This window comes from Ambystoma mexicanum, chromosome 10, assembly GCF_040938575.1.
Source record: "Ambystoma mexicanum isolate Mex_15411 chromosome 10, UKY_AmexF1_1, whole genome shotgun sequence".
Taxonomy (NCBI): domain Eukaryota; kingdom Metazoa; phylum Chordata; class Amphibia; order Caudata; family Ambystomatidae; genus Ambystoma; species Ambystoma mexicanum.
In genome coordinates, this window is record NC_090932.1 from 1,071,768,534 (window position 1) to 1,071,793,378 (window position 24,845).

The 24,845-nt window shown below is 44.2% G+C and overlaps 1 protein-coding gene across 1 annotated transcript in view; it reads right to left on the minus strand.

Moving 5' to 3' along the window:
* Nucleotides 1–581: 581 nt before the first annotated feature.
* Nucleotides 582–24,845, minus strand: part of SLC23A2 (solute carrier family 23 member 2) — a 1,453,080-nt gene continuing 1,428,816 nt past the window's right edge. Inside the window, exon 17 of the mRNA XM_069618873.1 lies at nucleotides 582–10,323. Coding sequence (XP_069474974.1) covers nucleotides 10,091–10,323 — 233 coding nt within the window. The 3' untranslated portion in view covers nucleotides 582–10,090. The remainder of the gene's footprint in view (nucleotides 10,324–24,845) is intronic.

The following is a 24,845-nucleotide window of genomic DNA, read 5'->3' on the forward strand; positions in this document are numbered from 1 at the left end:
AACCACCAGCTCCCAGGTGAGTGATGAAACCTTTAGTGAAGAGCTCACCTGACCACAGTGCATGATATAGTAAGAGCAGCTTCCTGGTGCCTATAGTGCCTCATTCCTTCAGGAAGTCGTTTGTAGTACCAGTAAGAAAATCAGACGTTATACTCCACAAATCAGTCAGGCTGAAACTTGAAATTATATAGTACACACTGCACATTCAATTTTGCTTCCTGATATATATGATATGATATTTTATGTATATTGCTCTCGTACTAACAGATATCCTTAGTCAATTCAACAATTCTCATTCATCGTCTTCAGAAACATAATGCCCACTGACAAGATTCAAATCTGTCATAAAAGGCAGTTATACACATCTCTGCAACACACACTAATCCAATGAGCTAAATTGCAAGAAATAGCATATTGAATTAAGGTGCGAGGTAGGGTATGGAGAGAAAGGCATTTCTTTTGAGATCAACTGTCCTGCAAACAAGCCAAATTGTGCTAAAGATGTTTATACTGTACCTCCAAGTTAACTCTAGGAGAACCTTAAAACACCCAAGAACAATAAAACACAGAAGACACTACAGCAGCATCCATAATTCAATTTTATTTATATCCAACAGCTTTAAAAATACAGAATAAAATAGTTTTATTTCTACTATTATTCACAACATCTGGTCCAAATATTACATTTTTAAATATTTAAATGTTTAATAAAGCCATGTTAGAAAAAAATATGACCATTTCTTTAAAAAAATGAAGAATCACATCTGTCAAAAACAAAACTTGCATTATAACTAACAAATTTACAGCAACAAATAAACAACTTTGGAACAGCCGAACAAAAACAAACAAATGAAATCTCACAAGTTCAGAAGTCGTTTTGTTCGGGACATGCCACAAAAGAAAAAGACAGCAGAATAATTTAATGATCAATGACAAAACAAAAAAATACATCTTGGAAATGTCGGCACAAATGCCAATTATGGACAAAAAGCTTTTTCAAATATATGTCTGCTATTCATCACTACGAATGGCACAGTGACAAAATAAGTAGATACCGTACATAAATCGGAATGTATGTGTGGGTGATGCGAGTAGGGGCTACACTCTCCTTTTCTTTGCAAAGAACAAAAAAAGTCAGACCAAGAAAATTCAAAAGACAAAGTATGCCTCAGCCGGATAAGGTAAAGTGCTTCAGAAGTAAACGGTACATCAGTCATTGCTGGTTGCGATGCTCGAAGCTTATAATACACACAACAATTTCAGTAATACTTGGAAAATGGGATAATCTCAGAAAAGCCCCTTTTATATGACAGATGTGACAGAAAACAGATGTTGGGGTGCAACTCTACTCCATGATCCTCAGCCTGTGGCCAGAGTGTATATTTGCAATGAAAAATCTACAGTGAATCACACTAATGAACAACATATTCTATTCCCTCCTCCAAAACATTCACAGAGCAGGTACCATGCCACAAAAGCATGACAGGTGATGGCAGAACATGTATCAAGTGCCACAGTCTTTAAACACAAGTGAGTCATTTGAAGCATTTTCTGGGTGGATCCTCAGTTGAGGTCTTTAAGGCAGTTCAACATTCTGAAACCGCTATCAAGATAATCTGTATTTTCGTATACTGTCAACTTGAAAACACAAAAAGTCAAAGTATGATGACGTCACTGGGCACATCCAAAGACCTTTCTTTACTGAGATGAACAGGCTAAGAATTCACCATGTGCGATAATGCCACTGAGATTTCTGGTGCCACAGACAAGACTGGTGGTCAAAGATCTTAGATCTTCCGGACTGCAGGTCAATAAATACAAGGTAAACCATTGTGCATTTTTAATACTACGAGATAACAGTGGGTTTGTTTTAGCGCACATTTCCCAATGGTTGAAAACATTAACCTCATAGAACAATATTCTTATGAATTGTGCATTTTGAATCCAATGGAAAAATGCAAACTTAGCCATATAACCCATGTAATGGGCGACTAAAGGAGATTGTTTGCAAAGCGCTCATCAAAGAGGACAGAGTTAACATATTTTGGTGATGTGAGTTCTATTTCAATCTACTTCTTATTTTCCCTCGCTGGAAAGATTTCCTACCCTAAAATCTATTTTCCGCATAAGTGTTCATGGTCTATAGATCAGGAAGGACCGATACGTCACCCATCCGAACAGCGGACTCTACCCATAAGTAGATTTTATTTTAGATATACAGTTCTCCTGAAAAACAGACTCCCGAACCAGGCTGGTGATAACATCCTTAGAGATCACCAAAAATATATTTTTTGATTGGGGGTGAGAGAAGAGTGTGGTTTCCCCAATTACCACAGAAAAAACAAGATACAGATTTACCAACTTCAGAACATTTGCAAGCTCCTACAATAGTGTGCCTATCCTACACTAGTGACAATAATAAAAACAAATGATCAGTTCCTTAAGACAAAACCCCTGTAAGTCACACCTAGTTGACGGCTCAGGAAACCCCTTCACTGTCAAGTCTTAGGGAATGGCCGTCTTGTTTGAACAAGGGAGATTTATCAGTCACTCAATCCAGTCAGCTTGCACCAGAAGCTTAGCATACACATTAGACGAGGAGCTAGTTTAACAGTGGGGATTATGTGAATGTTTGAAAGCCTGCAGGTTTTGAGGACTAGGACTACCGGTAAATAACTTTCTTGCCACACTGACATAAGTAGTATTCTAGCAGAAGGGCAATTATTAATACCCAACATGGGGATGGTAAGAGCTAATGGACACATCATGAATACTGAGAGAAAATCCTGCATTACTACTAGAATACTGTAATGTCTTGAATTGTATTTCAGTAATATTCAAACTTTAGCAGGAGTCCAGGAATGTTAAAACTGCAACAGGACAGCGTAAGAGGATGTAGCAATCGGAAATCGAAGATTACATTAGTACTTTTGTGGCAGGGTATGTTGGGCGCACAGAGGGGGCAACAATAGTATAGAATGATATGCCCATCACATGGCATTACCTAGAAGCATACATTGGACAACTGTTAAGCAATATTCAAGCCAACCCCTCAAGAAACGAAACAACTTTTATAAAGGCTGCAAAGAAGGATGGCATTGACATCTCCTATCTGGAGCTGATCGTTTAGTTAATGGGGCAAGGAAAAGAGCTGAGGCCAGCATAGCTTGATCATAACCAGACATCTGCCCGGCAGAGCTGTGCAAAAACAAACCGACACAAAAAGGACCAATTTCCTGAGGTTTACCGTTGAAGAGCATATAAAATACTGTCAATCTATTTACCCATATTTCACTGTGGCAGTATGGTGTAACCCGTGTAACCGATCAAGGGCAGCTACAAAGTTAATAGTGTGGACTTTAAATGGGTTCTCTGCAACCTCTAAAAGTACACTTCACACTTTTGTTTAAATATGATCTACTTTGCAACTTTTAAAATCCGGCCACCATAAAACCTGCTCTTCTTATTTGTAAAACGAATTCAAATGTGCCACGCTCCTGGGCCCCTTTGACCAGGAGACAAAAGCATCACACTCTGGTGACACCATCATGTGTATTCCTCCATCGGTTAAAAGATACTCCAGCAATAAAGTAATTGGGAAAATGTATAACTGTAATGATTACCCAATAAAACGCTGGGAGCAGCCAGCTGCAAGTTTCATACGAAAAGCATCAGAGGGCTCTTACAAAGTAGTCAATGTTAAAGACACCTAAATCGAGATCAATTGTTTTAACAGTGGAAGTGACACTGCATCTTCTGGACCATTTCCCCTGCTGTGTGTAAATGGACCCTTAGCTGCAAAGAGCAGTGATTTTGTTAACACTGCCGCATTCTGAGGTCTGCAAGAAAACACGAGTGCAGTTAGAAAATGCTGTAACACAACCATCCCAGGCCTGCTTTAGGCTCCAAAGAGAACTAGGTTAAACAAAATACGGTTGCTCTTTCCCAGCGGTTATTCCAACACAGGCAGGGTCAATAAGAATTGCTACTTTATTTGTAAGGAAATACTGCCACTACTAATCTGTAATCCAAGATATTGATCTTTAAAACATGAAATAGGCCTCATTCGTAGTGCCAAATCATTGCTGCCACAGATTACAACAGGTACCTTAAACTGCCAAAAGGGTGGCATTCTAAATCTTTAACAAATCTGACCTTTTGACCACACTGTCATTAACAATGCACGCTAGATACAAATGTCCACATACAGAAGGGGGTCAGTAGTGACCTACTGCATATAATAATACTCCGAATCTGGTTGAAATAACTTCACTTCCTGTGGAAAATGTGTCAGTCCATCGTCACACAGACCTAAGGAGGCAATGAATAAGGCAAACCGTGCTTGATATCAATGAGTTTAATAATTCCCACTAACATACTACCTGCCGTTTAAGTAGGCTTGGTGGGCTGGTCTGAACCAGATCATGATCAAAAGGCTGTAGGTGGCATGATTAAGACCACATGCCAATATGGAACAAAGACTATGCTGGTGCCATTTCATTTCCAATGAATGCAAGGATCCCTCAATGTGTTGACAAAACCGATTTCATACTAACAGCTGGCTTTGGGCATAAAAACTCAGGTTATTGATGGAAAGCAAACAAGCAACACATTTGCACAACTGCATCATACAAAGGATGGCATGTCAGAATTAACTGTATAGTGCTCTACATGGTTGAACTGCAGGAATAACATGAATCAGCACCAATGTGAACGAATAATCACTGTCTTGACTGCTATAATCCCATATGTTTCTCCCACCAGTGCCAGTTTCCTTCTAGTTGGCAAGATGATAAAATTACCCAACAGATATGAAAAAGGATTTATTGGTTTAAAAACACTATTCTTAGCCTTCCAGGGTCAAAGCTTGCCAACTGGAAAATGGCAGAGGCACCTTTATGCAGCAGAGTTCCAAAATATGAGAACAGATTTAGAAACATGTGAACATTCTAATAATTTAGATACATAAATGCCAACAAGGACAGGGAAAAGCTTTCCCTGGGGAACAGACGGTTATCATGGGGATTGAGCTTGTCACTGTAGGACCACCCGTACCAAAGGTTTCAGGATTGTGGACTGAAAGATGAGTGGTCAGGGCATCCTGGAGTATGCAGAGGCGAAGACTAAAGAAACGTTTGACGATCTGTCTAGTCCTGGAATCTACTGTTAAATAATTGAAATAACTCCACTTCAAGCCCTAATCTAATGCTGAACTTGTACCACACCACAACTGAACAGGGGGGAAGACACTCAAGGGTAGCTGAACTTGCCATTTCAAGGACTCTGCGGGATGTCAACCTCGGCTCGTTCAGCAACCACATCTACTTCCCCTCCTGGTTCAAAGCATACTGCCTTCATGAGTGACGGCGTGTCCCCGATTTTAGGCAATAGGGACAAATCTCATCAATCCACCATGTGCCCCGTTTCCGTCACCATCCTTTTTATTTACAGAGCATCTGAAAGCCCAAAATGACCACATTAAAATGTGACCCGAATCAGCAACTGGATTCATAAACAAGGAATGCTTTGCCAATAATAAAGGACTGAAATTTGGGGTCTAACCAGTGCAACCAACTACGGTCCCATTGCCAAACACAAGCCACTGCTGTGTCCTTGGTGCAGACACATAGTAGAAATTCAAGGAAAGAGAACAAGAGAACACATTATACAAGTGTGAGGCAGATTGGACGCTTAAGATCATAACTGTGAAATGCTAACTGTGCACTTTACAAGCTACAGAGTTTTTTCATAATCTTTAGGGAAATGGTGTCTAATTTAAAATAACCCTTGCCATAGGCACAGGATAAAACAGTGACAAAATGCACATATGCTAAATGAAGATTCAATTACTTTTTAAACAGATATTATCAACCTCTGATTACACAAACTCCTACAGTACTCTTATGACATTCTAGAGGTTTAACACATGCCAGCTCAATGAAAACAATGGAGCTATGCATACCACCACCCGAGAGGAATTAAAAAACAAATACTAATCAATAATACAGTTATTAATACTAGTTCATAGGTTTCTCACACTGAGAACTAGTGGAAACCAGTGTCCCTTGTGGCTGGGCTGAAAACTGTGCCTCAGCATTTACATGCGAGAACATCTTCTGTTTGTCCATGTGCCACTTATGTCTGCTAGACCTGTCCAGATCAAAATGTGGAAATACAGTCCATACTACCATGGCAATAGCTTGGCCAGGATGGACGAGAAAGCGAGTAATGCAAGAGAGTTCTGGTACTAGGAGCCCCAAAGTTAACATGGATGAAGAGCATTTCCTTACTGCATCCTATAGTGACATTCAACATCCAACTTGTGGGGTTTTATTGCCAATGAGGGAATTGGAGAATAAAAATACTTCATGCTAGTTCAGGCATTAGGTGAGTGGTTCGTTAAGGACTTTCCTTGATTGCACACGCAGAAAACAGGGCTTGTAGAATGCATACAAGGATGATAACCTGGCAGATGTAACATATCGCTGTAACAAAGAAAAGTGCTTTTCCTGGGCAGGGAGTCTGAACTCCTGCAGTTTGAGGTCCCACAAATAGCTATTAAAATGATGCCTGGGAACCTAATCCGTCAGGCCCAGGATGAGGTTCTCAGAATGCTTGTAAAGTCTTGCTAGAGAATGATTTTTCTAATACTTGTTTAGATTGCTCAGGCACATCATATAAGAATCCTTCTAAAAAGTTGACAAAGGAATGAGCCGTGGCGTGGAACCAAAAGGACGCATACTATTGACATTTGGCATTATAATAATAATAATAATAATAATTATGAATTAGCAAATAGGCAGACTTGAGATAATGACATGTGACTGGATGTCTGACTGTGTGGGGGCATTAAGGAACTGCTGGTTCCCCCCTACTGTCAGACTCAACGTTCTCGAGGTGAAAGGGGGCAAACAAGGGGCTTCAAAGGATTGGCAGTGAGCAGAGGAGAAGGTCGTCTCTAAGCTACAACACGCCAACATAGTACTCCCTGTCCCCTGATCAAAGACTTGTGTTTTGATAACACATAAAAGCTCTTCAACCCAAAATATGTCTGTCATGATGGAGATCTGATGGTTTAAACCCTGGCTGAGGATAACACAAAGCTGTGCTTTCTCCTTGGATCATAAGATAAAACTGGCAGAATAGCTAAGATGACAATGCACTTTGGACTAAATTAGATTCAGTGAAAAGCTGAATATGTCTTTCCGGAAAAGAAAATAACTAAAGGGTCCATGTGATGCTTGTGGAAAAGATATACAGGAAGGACAAACACACTGCATCATCTAGCTTACAAGGCTACGGCACAGCCAGTTTCAGTTTTTTCCGAGGAGCAAGGATTGTGCATTTTGGGAATGTGAACAGCGATGTACACATGAGAATGTACATTTCTGATACATATTGGACATTTAACTTCCAAAGGAAAAGGAGATGAAAAATAATCATAGTAGAGACTATTTTAGAAAGATGAGAATGGTGCACCAAGTGACTGACAATGCCATTGACATACCCTACTCTCTCAAGTGGCAATCTTCAGTAAAGAGACTCAGCACACAGACATTGCACTCGAAGTCTGGACAGAGGCACTGACTCTAGCAACACAATGGGCCTCATTACACGTACAACGTTAAGTGGAAATGTGGTAGTCACAGAATTATCGGCACTTTTACCACTCTGAAGAATTAAGGATCCGAGCAAATGTGTCCTAATTTCACAGTGGAATCAACACCAGAGCAATTACTGCTGAGTTTAGCGCCAACTTGTAATGAGGGCCATTATCTAAATAAGCAGTCAAGTACATGGGGTACAGACCACACCCAAGTATTTTACGCTGAAAAAACGTTTACACACTCAGCAGCTCAGTGCACGGTCATCGCTGGCAGATCCAATTGCGTCACGAGAACAGAGTTTGTGGTTTGAAACAATAACTCTGGGTATTGTGTTGCAGAAGTGTAATAGGCCACGGTATAAGTGTTTATATCGACTCCTTTATATTGAATGCCCATATATTGAATATTTTATATTGAAAACCTTTACAGTGAATATATTTAGGGTGGGGGTAAAGGGTTAAATATTTTTGGGAAACAGTCGGGATGGGTTTTTAGGGGTGGGAAACGGGGGTTGGGAGGGAACCCCCCCAAAAATAAAATGCATTCACTATAAATGTTTTCAAGATAAAAGATTCGATATATGTGTATTCGTTATGAATTACTTCGATATAAAGACATGTAACCACAGGCCACATGATACAAGATGACCATATATGGAGGATGCATACAGGCAAGATGTATTGTGGCCTGCCCAACAGCAGACATTGTGGAACGATCATACCAAGATTTCCCAGATTTCTTGTGCTATGTCAGCATATAATGCCCCCAATTATGTATTCAAAAGAACGTTTCAGGGCTCGTTTATGTCCTGGTTCACGACAAGAAATTCTTACTAGATCATAGAGGGCCAAAAATAAAAATCCAGTCCAATCTCCTCAGCATCAGAGAGAGAACTAGACACCCACCCTCACTTGTAACACTACCTGGTGTAAGCCTGAAATAAAACTTTTCCCCTAAAATCAATCATCCTTCTTAACAAACACTGAACAATTGCCAAAGAAAGTCCAAAATGACAGCCAGGTCAGCAGCGCCATCTTGCTGCAGTGGTGTTCGGACACGATTATCGCGTGGCAATCAAAGATAAGAGCACACGCGCATGTCAGCTGCATGAACACACATGTAGGTATCTTGCTATTATATGTAAAGTGGCACACAATAGATATTTCTGCTGTGAAACAGCCATCTATAATACACGGTCTACGTTTGGGTGCCCAAAGAATGATCCTGTTTGTATGTCCCACAAATACAAGAAATGTCTATATTGACCACACTTTTGAGTTCATTAAATAAATATTTGCACCAGTGAAGCACACAGGAGTAGCCATTTCTTAGAGCGGACACTGGTAGTCATGTCACTGGCCCGTCAGGATCTTTCACATCCCTCTGATTGATCACTGCCGTATGCATTTATTAGCCTTGATGGAATTTGGTAGTATGGTGCAAAGTCCACTTTTTGCAGTGGGTTTCTTGCACATAACTTTTCTCCTCAGCTGCAACATGCAGAATCCAGTGTTTTTACAAAATAGGTTCAACCCATTACTTTCTACAGAAAATACTTATATTTCCTATAAAACAAAGCACCATTCGTCCCCTGCAAAACGTCATTGCATTCTACGAAGTTTTGCTAATTGTAGTTAAAATGGAGAACAGTACTGTGCTCAGACCATCTCTTTAAAGTTGCAGCTCTCTATAGCTAATGGTCCAAATTATTAGACGACCAGGGATGGGTATCTACATAGACACATACGAGCACACCCTGATGCACATAGATAAATAATCTACTGATTATGGCAGATTGCATGAAAGCCGTTTGGTGGGACTGTTCAGATATGTTACGAACACGGTCACAGTAACATCTACTGGGTAGGTGTACTTTCAGCAATACGTCACGAACATAGATTATGAGCTTACATATATACTGAAATGAACAAAGACACTTCTGTAATATACAACGTGTGCCAAACACCAAGTTTCAATATCAGTCATTTAACAATTCGCATCTGTGTTCTCCCCATTTAACGCCCACAACCCCCACGCCGAAAATATTCATGTCACTTCTTTTGCAAATATCTTGCTAACAAAACAAACGACTCTCAATAACGGAGCCATATAAAGGGAAGAAAGGATAGGGTTGCGCCTCAGCTTTGTCCGTGCCCAATCAGCCCGTTATTTAGGATGCCGGTGGCTTTTAGAAAGCGGGGGCTGTGTGTAAACTAGCTGCAGTTCCATCTGTGAATCCAGCACAATCCGCTCCAGTGATGATTTAGATCAGGTCACTAATAATTTAAAAAACGATGATACTGTTCAATACCACCATTTACAAAACAAAAACTTTTTTAAACCATGGCTGCAGCGGCCCCCGCCACTTGAAATGTAAATGCAGATCTACAAAAACAGGTCTCTTCCCGCGACTTTAACGCACAGGAAACTGCGCACACACACACCTGTTACTAGGACTACAAACAAAGCCTTGTGAGCCGGGGTTATACTGTGTCCTCGGACTGGTCGTCTGGACTCCGACTCTGGCTGCTTTTCCGTGAGCGTTTCCAGGGGTAACCAGCAAACGTGGGACTTATAGGCAAGTAACTGAAGCATTTATACTTCCGGATAAAGTTCATGCCGAAAGGGAAGTCGTAAGACTCCATTCCTTCGACATCTTGACCCCCTTTGCCCGTTCCTTTCTTCCACTTTCGGATTCCTCTCTCCTCCGGTGTACCTAGACAGAAGAAAGAGTATTCAGTATTTTAAAATTAATGCAAGAGGTGATTAGTTATATCATTTGTCACATCCTATAATAATGGGGGCAGTGAGAGTGGAGTTCCTGCGTTACTCAGTCATTTTCCTGTTTTTTGACGTCAGTGGCAGAAAACGTGGCAAATTTGCCATGCTTATGTGCGTGTTTATACAGCTGAAAAACAAGTACAAGTAAGTGACTGGGATAAATTGCAGCCGTATACCCGGCAGTTGTGCTGCGCCAGAATAGCTGCTTAGTACTTTAAGGACTTCGCATGGGTTGCTTCACCAATACAATACTTAGATTTTCCCCACCACTATAGCCTCTCAGCTACTTTCACTTTAGTCCATCTTTTCTCCACACGTGAGTGGAAGTATTTTATCGCAAGACAGGGTCAAGGGGTTGCAGCACCTGCAGCAAATTCCCTTTATTAAAGCTAGTGTGACAAATCCCAACATCAAACATGCAAGAGAAACTGTTTTCTGTACTTCACACCCAAAAGGAATTCACAGCTAACAGAATAACTTCTGGTCACAGAGGAGAGACTAAAACTCCAGAAAGGGGGTGAGGAGAGAAGAGGGGGATGCATCCACCAGCAAAAACATTCAAGGCAGATTCAACATGGCCTATTTAAAGACTTCCAAGTGTCAGTCCTAGAATGGATCATTTTCAAAACCCCCCCAACCACTCACAATTGTCTCTCGAACACAGCCCCCACAAGTACCCAGCCAGATAAATTGAACAACCCCACTAGTCCAGACCAGTGAGAACTGCACAGACAGACCGACTAGTCCTGCCAAAGGTAAAGAAGATGAGAGCAGGAGGGGCCAGTTTCCCCACAGTATCTGCCACCCATTGGAACGCTCTGCCGCCTGAACTAAGAGCAGAAACGAACTACCGTCCTTTCTGCAACGCACTCAAAACATGTCTGTTTGTCTAAGAACTACCGGCCATCCACACTACCTACAACCAGGAACTTTCAAGCCTCACCCTCAGGCTGAGGTCGAAGTGGGCGGGAGTGGTGTTCCCATACTTTTTATTTTTAAGTTTCACAGTTCCTATACTTATATTTTAAAAACAAACCGTTCTGGAATGGTTTAGTTATAAAATAAAAGTGTAGGAAGAAGTTGAAGCTTGCACTTCAGTGCACTGCACATTCCTATAAATAGCAGGTGCGTTTGTTTGGGTGTTTGGATTGTGGGTGGGATGGGGTTTGTGGGGAGCGAGGCAGACCAGCAGGGAACATAGTTCCAGTACTTCTTTTCGTACACTTCGACCACTGCCCCCAGGTTTCCTCCTTTCCCTTTCCCCGTTTAGCAGCAAGGCCCTCTACCCTCAGCCGGCTGTCCCCCACCCCTTAATGTGTTTTTTCTTTGGTTAACTTTCTCTCCTGGCTGACTGTCCTTTTTCTGTTAAGATGAATGCAATATGTATGAAACAGCGCCCTGATGCCCCCAGGCTTGGGGGCTCTACAAATGCAAATAAATGAAATAAGATGAGTGAAGAAGAGGCAGAAAGGAGTGAGAGAAGATCTGAATGGGTGAAGAAGGAAGATATCCTAGAGGAGGCAGCTGAAGATGTTAGGAGAGGAGGACAAGACTGTAGGGAAGATTCTGAGGAGCAGTGAGGAAGGAGCAGACACAGCCCAACGATGAGGGGTGTGAGTGGAGGAGGGGTAGAGATAAGAGTGGCCTGGCATCAAGGAATAGTGAAGAGAGAAAGGAGAGTCAGAGGACCTAGAATAGGGCCCCTTAGGTACAGGACCATTGCGAATAGTTGAGGAGTAGACAAGGGCAGGAAATTGTGGACTAAAGCTAGGACCCCCAAGAGGTAGTTCGATCTGTAAAGAAGCTGAAAAGGCAAACTCCACAGTGGAAACTCTGGGACACATCTCCATCTCACCCAGCCGCTATCCAGACCTAAAGTGCAGGGGCGTGCAGCATAAAGACCCAGACAAAGTGATGTCCTCAACTCCTGAAGACCCAATCTATGGACCGAAGAGCAAGGGAAGAAATGCAGGGACACACAACAGCAAGTTAGAGTGACTGAGAAGGAAGCATGTGTCTCTTAAAGGCATCCCTGGAAAGAAGTAGGAAATCCAAATACTTCCTGGATAAAGAGACGTTTTATTTTACCCAAGAGACTTTGATGATCAAGCAATTTTACTGGTTGAAATTCAAGACTAAGATACTGTGGTGGAGTTACATTTTCTTTAGTTGCCCCTTTGTGTAACAATCCCTTATAAAATCAGTACTTTTAAAACCTGAACTTCTCCATCAGTCCCATGTTGACCCTGCTTCATGACAAGATACGTTGGGATTGGGAAATTGGAAGGGAACTCCTTGAAGAAAATTGGACTCCACAGACCACAAATTGAGAATCTGTCATCACTTTGGTTAATAACCCGATTACAGAGCTCAGAGAAAACGGAGCAATATACATATTGGAAGAGACCACTAACACAAATCAGAAATGTCTTACGAGAAGGCAAAATTGGAATGTGGAAATAGTAAAACAATTTTTGTTAATTCAGGAACTCCTGTGGTCCTCCCTTCTTCCCACCCTGTGGGGAAGCCTGGACATGCAAAAGGCTAGGCTGGAAAACTACTCCAAATATGTATGAATGCAGCATAAATCAGCAAAAGAACTTGCAAGTTGGAATCCCAGTATGCAAATCCTCCATTACAAGCCTGGTTGCAACACTACCACATATATCGAGCACCAGTGGCCAGATCACTAATTCCATAGTTTTCACAACAAGTAGTAGTGTGATAGCACTGTGAAATGCACAAGGGGATTGCTGGGTGAGAGTTGTGAAGGAGGGAGAGCCAGAAAGATCACCTGAAACAGCATGAACGTAGTGTTATGTTACTCTGTTGTCCATTGGCTCACCCCCATTCCCAAACTGCTGAGAAGGATTACATAGAAATTATTAACTGGGGAGGTGGTAAATCATGTAACAGAAGGCTTCAGCTGAATAAACTGTTCATTATCGCTTGGCCAAAGGAAGTGCCCGCCTGGCAGAAACGTCTAGGGACTAGTGCTTACAGAACAAATAAGGAGGAGCCCGAGTGGCAGGGTTACATGTGATTTTAACATATCACAAAACAACGAATTAATTTTTAACGAACCCAAAATACCTAAAATCAACAAAATATTTTTGTTGTTCTCGGCCCTCCCACAACCCCCAATCCAACCCGCTTTTTTTGTTAATCATACTTTTACCCCACCCCCAAAACTACTATTCCCAGGCATATATATATATAGTTTTAAAAAATTCGAAATTATTTTTTTAGGTCGTTTAGGTTCGTGAAAAATTCAATTAGTTATTTTTCATTCGTTAAAATCACTGCATACCAAGTGGCAGCCCAACAGATCACCGAAATGGGCACATGGTTTGTGAAAGCTAATGATGCTGTCTTAGATCAGGAGGCATGTGCATGTAGTCTCTCGGGGACAAAATAAAATGCAAAGATTGCGCATAGGAGCACTTTGGGGGGGTCAGCCATTGATAAAATGCAGGTGACTGACTTAGATTGAACTGGAATAGGCTTCAAGGAGTAACCACATCTGAAGTAGTTCAGGTCCCTTTGGCCTCCCCATTTCTGCCCAAAGTAAGTTACCTGGACCCCCAGTGACAAGTAAAAGGGGCTCAGAATGATAGGGTGCTCATGAACCAAAATCAGAGAGGTGCAATAGATTTGGTGCGGTCTGTGGAAGCACAGGCACAGGCCTAAGCGTTCCTTTATTGGCAGCATTAGTTTAAGCCTTGGAAGGCTGCTTTATCTTAATAGCAATAAAGGCATGTAAGAAAATGTAACACATGCGTGTCTTGGTGACGATCTGATCAGAAGATCAGATAAGAAATATTGCAGCACCTTGTCAGTGTTTGGAGCAAAGAGGGTCTTGCAATTAAAGGGCAGAAGATTTGAGGCTTTGAAATGCACATGGCATCTCATCACCAACCCCTGCGAAAAACCTTGGACACTACATCAGTCGAGTAAAGAGCTCAGAAAACTTGTCCAACTTATCCACGATCTGGGACAATTAACATGTCAGAATGGAGGCACTGATGCCACAGGCCTATACCTGAATGTTGATACAAATTGCCCACTACATCCCATGCTATGCTCGCTTTGTCCAGAAAATAAAAAAGTATGGGATGCTGGGTCCTCTCCCTTTCCCAAAGTGGGGGTAACTAGAGCCGACATACCACACAAGTTGCCCTGGACATAATAGAAGTTATCTTTGGAAGACCTACATTTATTATCCAAGCCTTTGGAAAAATCAGGCTCACAGGAGGTTTTAACGATAACTGAGCTGCAAAAATCAAAGCTGGAAGATCCCTGAAGCACATAAGAGGCAGCTTTTCCAGGTTTAACTTTTGAAAAAATAGTCTCAATCCTATGGGCTTCTCAGGTGGTGCCAAACCCAAGGGCCACTGATGCCTACCATCATACCCCTCAAATGCATTTTTTGGCAGTGCTACACGCTCCTCCTCAGAGGAAGATGTGCTTATCGTGTCAGTTGCCTTGAAAGGCGACTCTGGCACATTTGGCATCAGAACTACAGGAAAAAGGACAGGTGGAGGATCCATGACAACATGCTAAGCCTGAACAAGGGCATGAGCAACCCTGCCCTGGAGTTTGTCTACCAAAAATATGTTGTCCAAGCGCAAAATATCCAGAAGCCAGCCTGATTCCAACTAGAAGTCCTGGCTGCCAAACATTTTCCCTGATGAAAAACTAAGGCCATATGGAGTCCACAAGCACTGTCTCAGGCGTGATGGGAGCCATAGGTGGTTTAGGCAGCACCCATGACCCTGGCAGCTGCTGGATGTTAAACATCTTTGGTGAAGGGAAGCGAATGTCATTTAAAACCCAAGCACCAACATGGCTAGAGGAGATGACTCCTGAACCAGAGAAAAAGTAGCAAATCTAAGGGGTTCTGAGGAGTGGAATTGCACCTCCAGTCTAAGATAAGAATCTGTGAATTATTGGACACACCTGATGGCCAAAAAAACTTCTGTATCTGGCACCAGTGATGGGGCAGATCCGGACACAACCAAGCACAACGAGAATGCTTCTTTGCAGTGCCTCTTTTTTGAGCTAAAGGACTCCGGCCCTGGAGAGTAAGAGCTGGTATCATGCGTAGTAGCTGTGCCTCACTTTTGCTACTGTAATGCACATCCAGAGCTTTAACGGAAAATAAGGACTTCTGACACTACCTCTGCTTGTTTGCGGGATTCAATCTGAGCCTGATCATCCCCAGGGCTGGCAAAACCTGTACAGAACGGATGAGAGAGGAGATATCTTGCTGCCCAGTGTGATAAAGTAATTACCTTGTCTGGGTGGAAAAAGAGTTTGTGCACCGAAAGACTGGGGTTGGTGACACCAAGCATATTGGGAGGACTGGGTGATACTTGTATGCCAGAAAACCTAGAACTGGATGACTCTGAACGGCCAGCAGAAACCACACAAAGTAGAGATTACTTTTTGCCCGGTACTGATGGACTCGCAAACCACCCATATCGAAAACCATCATGGCAGCCCCTTTACCTACGCAAAAGAATATTCAGACAAATTCCATCCTTGACTCCAAAACTGGAGCCCATGCTTTCGCATGCATGTGCTGCAGACAAATCCAGAGGGTCCTAGGAGCCATTTCCACACAGAAGGCATAGGACTGCACCGGTTACAGTTCGCCTAGGCATGTGATGAATGCTCCTTATCATCCTTGAAGCCAGAGGCATCCAGCATTTGTGACCACTGGCAGTCAGGAGGTATTATATAAACACATGTTTTTTAATATACAGATTTTAAAAAATCTCTAGCATTTTCTTTTTATACCAAATACGAAAGGAAGAAAGCAAAACAATTCCCATGTTAAAGTAAACATGTACTGAATTTGATAAAAACCTCAACAACAAAAAAACAGAGAGTAGAGGAACAGTTCTCTGGGCCGACTTCTACGTGGTTGGGGTTCTTATATAGGTGAGCGCAGTACCCAGACACGTAATAGAATGTTCACGTAATGGAGGATTCCCCTAATTTTGTCTGACATTCCACACTCTTTGGCTGCTTTATGCAGCATCTTTGGAGGAGATTACCAACCTGGCTTACATCATAAGGAGGGTTCCCAACAGAGCCAATGGATCAAAGGGTAATCTTCCTCCAATGCTTTGCACTTGTTCAGTCTCCTGTTGGTATTGCAAAAAGAATATGGGCTAAAGTACCCCTCCACAGGAATTTGTTGTTAATGTAACATTTGTGGAAGATATCTGGATGCTTTCAGTATACAAGAATTTGGAGTTAAACCCATTTTCTATCACCTCTGATGGGACCTAGTCCACTGTTCACAAATACTGTTATTTTTGGATTTCCTGAAGCAGCACAGTGTGGGAATTTGACTATTTGAGTGCAAGCATTGAACTGAGATGGTATTTCTTGCTAGATAAACCCAGAAATGTGTGTCCCCTTTCAGATGTGTGAGGTTATCTAAGGCAGCCAAAACTAAGCACAATTGTGTAGGAGTATGATAAACAATTATAAGTTACTCACCGTAGTGACTAACTCCCTCCTAGTTCATAGTCCACTTTCCTTCATACTGTTTGGGCATCCCTTGCTAGGGACGGGAACTGAACCTTTTTCACCAGAAAAATCGTCTTCCCCTTTAAATACAAATGCGTGCAGAGGCATGGCCCTGGGATCAGGGCCGACCTGACTCCGCCCACCAGCACCACACCCCAGTCCCCTTCGACGCGTCGACCACATTACGTTTGTCTAAGAACGCTTGTTTTTTAAAAAAAAAATGGGGGTGTTTGGTGGGACGTATGGAGGAAAGGAGACTATGGACTAGGAGTTTGTTAGTCACTACAGTGAGTAACTTATAATTACTCCTACGTACCGTCCCCTTTCCTCCATACTGTATGGGCGATTACAACTGATTGAAGCTCTGGGGTGAAGAGACTGCAACTCTTATGAAAACACGTTTTTTTGGACCACTTTTCCAAATATAGCATCTGATCTGTCACTGGCATCTAAGCAATAGTGCTTGCAGAAGGCCGATGGGGAGGTCCAAGTGGCTGCCTTGCTGATAGTTTGCCATGGTACGTGTCTTTGGAATGCCACAGCAGTAGCCTTGACTCTGACGGCAAGAGCATGCATGTTTGCTGGCAACTTCATGCACTGCCCCTTGTAAGCTTCCTTGATAGCCAAAACTATCCACCTTGCTACTTAGGCTTTGGAGGCTTGATTGCCTGGTTTTGATCCCCCAAAAGTGATAAAGCATCCGATCCGCAGAAGCTTTTAGTCCTGTGAAGCTAAAATGTGAGCGCTCTCCTGACGTCGAGACAGTAAAGGACCTTTTCTGCTTCATCTGTGGATGTCGGAGGCAGAAAGGCAAGGAAAAAGAGAAAACCACCAGGAAAGGGGGGGAATAGCAGCAGTGGCAAAAATGACATGCACAGAAAAAGAAACAGGCCTTTAAATGCACTTTAATGGGCGTTCTGCCTTACAGGAGACTGCTATGCCCACTCTGCAGTAAGAAGGCCTACAAAAACCAAGTTTCCCAGCAAGCTCTGGGCTATCCTGTACTGAAAAGGGGCTGTGCCGGTTGGGGTGCACCAACATGCATGCGCAAGACTTGAAGCACAGGGCTTGTGCTAGGGTCTCTGCGCAGAGAGGACATGTGCCGAGCAGCTCCTGCCCAACAATTGAACGCGAGGGGCCCAGCCCCACCGGAGTACCGCCCAACCCCCTTGCTCCAGACAGATAAGTGCTGCAGGGCTCAGGGAATCAGACGGGAGAGGGGGTCGCGCCGGGCGAGTGGTCAGGTGCCCGCAAGCCACGTGCGGCTTTACCCACGCATGTGTTACCCCCGATTCCATTCCTGCCTGCATACTTACCCAAGCCACATGTGGCAGCGCATGTCGCAGACCATAGAAAAAGAACAATAGGTGCATGTGTGATTTTGCGACGTGCAGCGTAGTGTTCAGCAATGTATTAATATGGTCGCTCTTTTTCAGCATTGAACTGCTGCTGTGCCGCCTAGCAGCACCACAGGACTAGAAACAGGGGGAACACTCCACAGCGACTACACACCAAAGCCAAGTGCTGCACGCTTCACTTAAGTAACCACAGCAGTGGTATTGCCATGTTTCTCGTGTTCCTCTCGTTTCTGATGTTTTGTGTGTATTGATATGTTAAAGGTATAGAGGGGACACAGAGGACCTCGGAGGTAGGTGGGGCAGTGAAAATAGTGTTGGTATGAAAGAGTGAGGACCGACAGAAGCTGAAAACGTGGGCAGAGATCTGTTTCCCTACAACCCCCCTACCCTATCCACAACCTCTCCCTAACCCTCTTACCTGTTTACCTACAACCCCCCAAACTAACAAACTAACATTACCCTAACCCTCCTCCCCTGCAGTGGTAAGGAGGCCTGTATAAGCTCCTTCTTGCAGGTTCCAAGACCATAGTGGGGGTGGATGATTTGTGCCACTCCTCCATCTTGGAGCTGTGGACCTAGCCAGCGGATTTGGGAAGAAAGTTGGAAGGACTATTTCTTCATTGAGGTGAAACGAACGCCCTATCTTTGGGAGAAAAGAGGGGTGTGTCCATAGCACCACCTTGTGCCGATGGAAAATGGTATAGGGTTCAGAAGCCTTGAGTGCCTGAATTTCACAAGTCTTGCGTGCTGAGATGAGGCCCACTAAGAGTGCAGTCTTAATAGTAACCAATCTGATGTCTACCGAAGTGATAGGCTCAAAAGGACTATGTGTAAGGCTGCCAGAACCACGTTGAGATCCCATACCGGGTGTGGGCGTTTTATAGGCGGGTACCATCTGGTTAGTCCTGCAAGATGCTTTTTTACCAGTGGGTTGGAGATGGAGAAAAGGTTGTCACCAGAGTTCCCATGTGCACCTACGACTGCCAGGTAGGTGCAGCACGTGTCCACCTGCACCCCGCAGTGTGCTAGTCGTGCTGAGAAGGATATCTCATGGTCGATGGTGCACCTTAAAGGGTCTATGCCCTTGTCTTTGGACTAATGGCAGAAACTGGCCATTTACCTTTGTATTGGCTCCTAGTGGATGTACTTCTTGCCTATTGGATGATGTTCAGATTGTCCTGTGACAAATGGAGGTGCTGAAGGGTTGTGTGTCCCGGGAGCATAGCTCAGCGGCAACGTGCTTGCCTCGGAAGCAAGATGATACGAAGCAACACAGGTTCGATCCCCGGGTCTGTGCTTAGAAACCTCTGGGTATTTAAGCGCGTTATAAATACGCAACTAAGACAAAACAAAAAAATCAATTACGCAACTAAAAAACAAAATTCCTGTAACAACGCCTCGATGCCCGGGGGCTGTGTGAGCGCTTTAAAAATGCAAAAATAATAATAAAATTATGTGCTCAGGAACCAGGCTGCTAGGGCTAACTTCTCTGGGAAGGGGTGTACTACCACCCCTCCCCCCCTTCTTGGGAGGGTAGTGGAAACGGCCCAACTGGGAGGGGAACTGGTGGTTGATTGGACAGTCGTAACAGTTCTGAGAACCATGGTCTGGCGAGCCACTCTGCCGCTATCAAGATGAGACAGTCGCCCCATCTCCCTACCCTGCAGATGATCATGTGTATAAGCTGGGTAGGTGGGAATGCATATGCCCACATGCCTTCCCGCTGAATCTGCAATGCATCCCCCAGGGAAGCTGTGCCTTGACCCACCCCAGGACACAAACTGACGACACCTCTTGTTGGTCGGGGTGGTGAACAGGTCCACCTGTGGCTCACCCCATTTGTGGAAGATCTCCTTCAAGACTGTCTCGTTCAGTTGCCATTCGTAATTGTCGATCCCCAGCCTACTGAGCCTGCCTCCTTCTAGGTAGGACTCCCCCGGCAGGTGAATGGCAGAAAGCAATATGTTGTTTGCTAGGGTCCATTCCCATATGTCTATTGTTGGCCTGCACAGAGGAGGGGATATGGTGCAACCCTGTTGAGTGCATGCAGGTGGAGCTGTCCGTCTGAATGCAGACCGGGCTGTTGTTGATTACCGGGAGAAAAGCTTTCAGGGGTAGACATACAGCCATTCTTTTTCTTGTCCAACTCCTCATCACTGGGGGCAAATGGAACAAGTCCTCTCCCTCAAGTGGTAGGTCGAGGATACAGTCCTGTACATCTGAATTAAACCTAATGGCCCAGAGCCATGCTTGTCTGTAGCCACACATACAGCCCTGCCTGCTGTGTCAATGTGTGCCACTGATGATTCCATTAGGTCTTGAGCCACTATTTTTGCTTTCGCTAGACCAGCCCGGAACCGAGACAGTCTATGTACTGGGAGATCAGAAGGGAAATTGGCAATCGCCCTCTACAGTTTTTGGTTAGCCGCGGCTAGCACGCATCTGTATTTGCTTGCCATAGGTGGAGAGTAGCATTGGAGTACACTTTCTTTCCATAGGCCTCTAGGACATTTTTCTTTTTGCCTGGTAGGGCCGAAGTGGATGAGGATGTGGAAGTTTGAGGTTTAGCATACATTGATGCTGTCGCAATGACTAAGGAGTGCGGTTGAGGGTGCACGGACAGGATTAGGGAATCACATTCCGCCTGCCTGTATTTGGCATCTAGGCGCTTGTTAGTTGGCTGCGTTGAGTGGGGTTTTGCCCAACCCTTCTTCACCAAGGCCTCTAGATCCTTTTGGAACAGTATGCCGGATATTGTGGCCAAGCAGATGGTGAGTACTTTTCCGAGGACCCCAGCTTCTGGCTGCTCCTTTTGTGGCTTTGCATTCCTAAGGTACTCTGCTACCTCCACCAACCTTTCATGGAAAGCCCTTGAGGAGGAGGAGGAGCAGGAGTCCTGATCCTCCTCGTCATCCATGGCCCTATCTGTGTCTTGCTGTTCTGGAGTCTGCAGGTGGAGTATTAGGGGGGAGTTGGAGGCATGCCGCTAGGCTGTTGTGGGAGCAACGGCAGAGGATGTCCTGTATGATTTCCTTAAGTATATTCACCATCTGTGGGGATTTCATTAATGTGAGGAACTTGTCCGAAAAGCGCTCTTTGCATGCTGGTTAAGCGTGTTCCTGCATAGGTACAGCCGTGTGTGCCTGCATGTACTGCTGATTCGCCCTGTGCTTTGCCTGCTCTGGCTATAGCCTGTGTCCCTGTAGCGCCCCTGGGTTGATGTGGATGGGTAGGAGGTGCATCATGTGACCATTGGAGACCATTCCTTCCTGGTGTGAAGTCAGACCTTTGATGCTCGCTGGAAGAACATGTCTCTGGACGAGCTGCCATTTTGTCAGGCAGCGTGGCCATTTTGTCCTGTACTGCGCCATGTGCTTGATGCGTGGTGACAGCTGTACTGGGCCTGGTCTCCACCTGTCTGCTTGAGTGCGTAGGCTTGGACCCCGGGAGGCAGGGTGCCCTCAGACATGACTCCAGTAGTGCTTTCAGTGCTGCATGTAGGTGCCCTCTTAGGCCTGCGCCTGTAGTGGAGCAAAGCCCTTTGGGGGTTTCCAAAGTGCTAGAGCCCTCTGGCCCCTCAGCGGTGGGACCGGGAGGACCCGTGGACCCTTCAGCCGCGTGGCCGGTAGCTCAGAGAGCCTCAGTACCCTTGCTGGTAGTAGAGCCTACTAGCCACCTCCCACTTTGTTGCCTCCCTGGAAAGGAGTTGCCCTTGCGGGGTGCTTTGGAGAAGAATATACTTATCTTCGGTTTGGTCTTTCTCTGTACGTACTCCTTGATGTGCTCCGGTGGTGACCTGGAGAACAGCTCCCTCCACCTGGCCAGCCGGTTCTTTAATGACCAGGGTTGTAAGTGTGTCGCACGCCGAGCAGCTGTGGTCTTCGCCAAGGCACCGGAGGCAGAGCGCATGCGGGTCCGACGTGGGAAAGATCCACAGCAAGCCAGGCACCTGCTAAAGCCCACTGCAGCCGGCATGCGCCGGGGAGGGGCATAGTCACCACAGGATCGGGTATCTCTATCTCTAAAAGAAAGAGTGATTAGTACAAATAGAATAAAACAGAAAAATATCCCTGGGGAAGTCTAAAAGCGTGTAATTTCAAGGAAAAAAGGGCCTCAACCACGGTTGAGGTGAAAGAGGTCCCCTCCTGTCGACGCGGAAAAGAGTACTGGGGGTGGCGTTGATGGGTGGAGTCAAGGGAAGCCTGCCCCTTCTTGCAACTAAACTTAAAGGGGAAGATGACTTTTCTGGTGAAAAAGGTTCCATTCCCGTGCCTAGCGAGGGACGCCCATACAGTATGGAGGAAAGGTGACGGGACCTAGGAGTACATCCTCTTATATGAAGGCACTCTAAATGATCTCCAATTTTCGTAACAGAATGGAGAAATTCAGGCTTATGCCAGCATGGGTTGTGCATGCCCCAGCACATGCACAGTGGATTCGCTTTGCAAACAAAGGGTTCTGCTGTGTAAAAGTGCTCCCATAACCCTGTGTAATTGAATTTTGCATGGAAAAGAAAGGCCTTTCCTGATCAGGCAGAAATGGTCCAAACCAGCAAATAGACTGCAAACATGCAGAATAATCTGTATTCTAAATTTAAACAAATACCTTTGAATCATAGCATGAAAAACTCTTATAGGACCATAATCCTTTTAATAAGTAAATATTTTACTGCCATGAGTGGTATCTGTATTTTTCGTAAGGTTATGATCCAGTAATTTGACGAATAATTGGGTATGAACCGATAGCAGAACAGAAACAGGATCATTAAGTGTTGTTGGTTTTAGATGTGCAGTCTGAGAACAAACAGAAGGCAGTGCTGTTGCAGAAGTAAGAACAGCAGGGTAATGTACACTGTATTTACAGGTTGACATACCTTCACTGGATCACACAATAGGGAAATAATATTGTTCCTCTCACAAATATTCACATCCGAGAAGTGCTCATGTATGTCAAGACCCCAATTGTGGTAAATGGTACAAATAAAGTGAAGTACATTTTTTTTTAATCAGACACCAGGTATATTTGTATGGCAGAAAAGTTGGGAAAAGTAGACACAATTAAGACTTATGTCTTATTAGTGCCTGCTATAGGCTATGTTAACAGAGGTGAAAACCCAGGTAAAATTGAAGACATAACCAAAATATGTGAGTGATTATGGGCTTTAAATGAAAAGTCTAAATATTGGTTCATTCATCATATAGAAAGAATACAACCAATATAAAGGGTATGAAAAAAGACAAATGTCTTTAATGCTAAAGAGTGCTAAGATACAAGCTTAATTTTCAATTCAAATGTAGTTTCTTCCAATTTAGGTGCATTGTTTATTAGATCCCCTTCTCCCTAGTGTCATAAATTAGACGACAGTGAGAATGAAAAGCTATATTTCTTAATTATGCATCAAAGGTCAATACAATTATGGCATCAGAGAAATACACAGAGTTCTGAATCTTTATTTAAGCCTATTTTACATGCATCCATTTTGCTGATCCATATTGCTGCTTCTTGTCGTAGTTTCATTTCTTTATTGCCACCCCTTTTTGACATTTTCTTTCCATAATTCCTGCATATTTAACTTCTTCTATCTGGTCAAGTTCATGGTTTACCATCCAATGCACAACTGGAGGATACTTTTACGCTCACCTGGTTCCCACGGGGGCGTCGACCGGAACTGGGCCGCTGTTATTTCCACCAGCGTGACGTGTACCGCCGAGATGACTGACTGGACTGGCCCGCTCAGCCTGGTTTGTCTGGCTCGCAAGAATATTCTTCTGCAAGGGAGAAGAGGAATTGACCACCCGTGGAATTGAGTGTCAACCCACCTTCCCCACTCCCGTTGTCTTCCCACTAATCACTCTTGATGTCCCCTCCTTAGTGTCACCTGATAGTTTGGAAGGATGAGCTCTCCATCCTGCGTCGACCGCAGGGGCGCGTTGATGACCAGTTACTCCACTGGCGTAGAGGAATTGGTGAGTTCCAGTATTGACTCTAAAGTCCAATTGTTCATAAGAGTTCAAATGTCTGCTCTTCACTCTGTCCGATTCCTTGTAGGTTGCCGATTAATCCACTCAAAGATTTCCAAATGGCACTCGGTAAGATTCAGGTAAGTCTATTGTGTTTTTCCCCTTAGGGGCCAGGGTACGGCGATGAAGCAGAGTTGACTGTGCCGACCCGAGATGAGGTGAGACCCCCGTGGTAAATCAGGTAAGTTGTGTGGGGGGTAACTGGTATTGTACTTGCTTTCTCCCCTTAGGGGCCGGGGTACGGCGATGAGGCAGAGTTGACTGCGCCGACCCGAAATAGGTGAGTACCTCCCGTGGTAAATCAGGTAAGTCCTTGGGGGTAGCTTGTATGGCCTTGAGAGTCCCCTTGCTCACCTTGCTATCTTTGTCTCCTTAGGTGTCGGAGGGCGGCCGCGAGATGGAGAGAGCGTGATGGAATGCTGAAGTACCACCAAGCAGGTGAGCTCAGAGCGGCGCCGTAGGAATGCGAAGCAATGCTTCAAAGACTTCTGTCTTTCAGTTCCGTGGCGAAATGGATCAGGATTCAGGTAAGGATT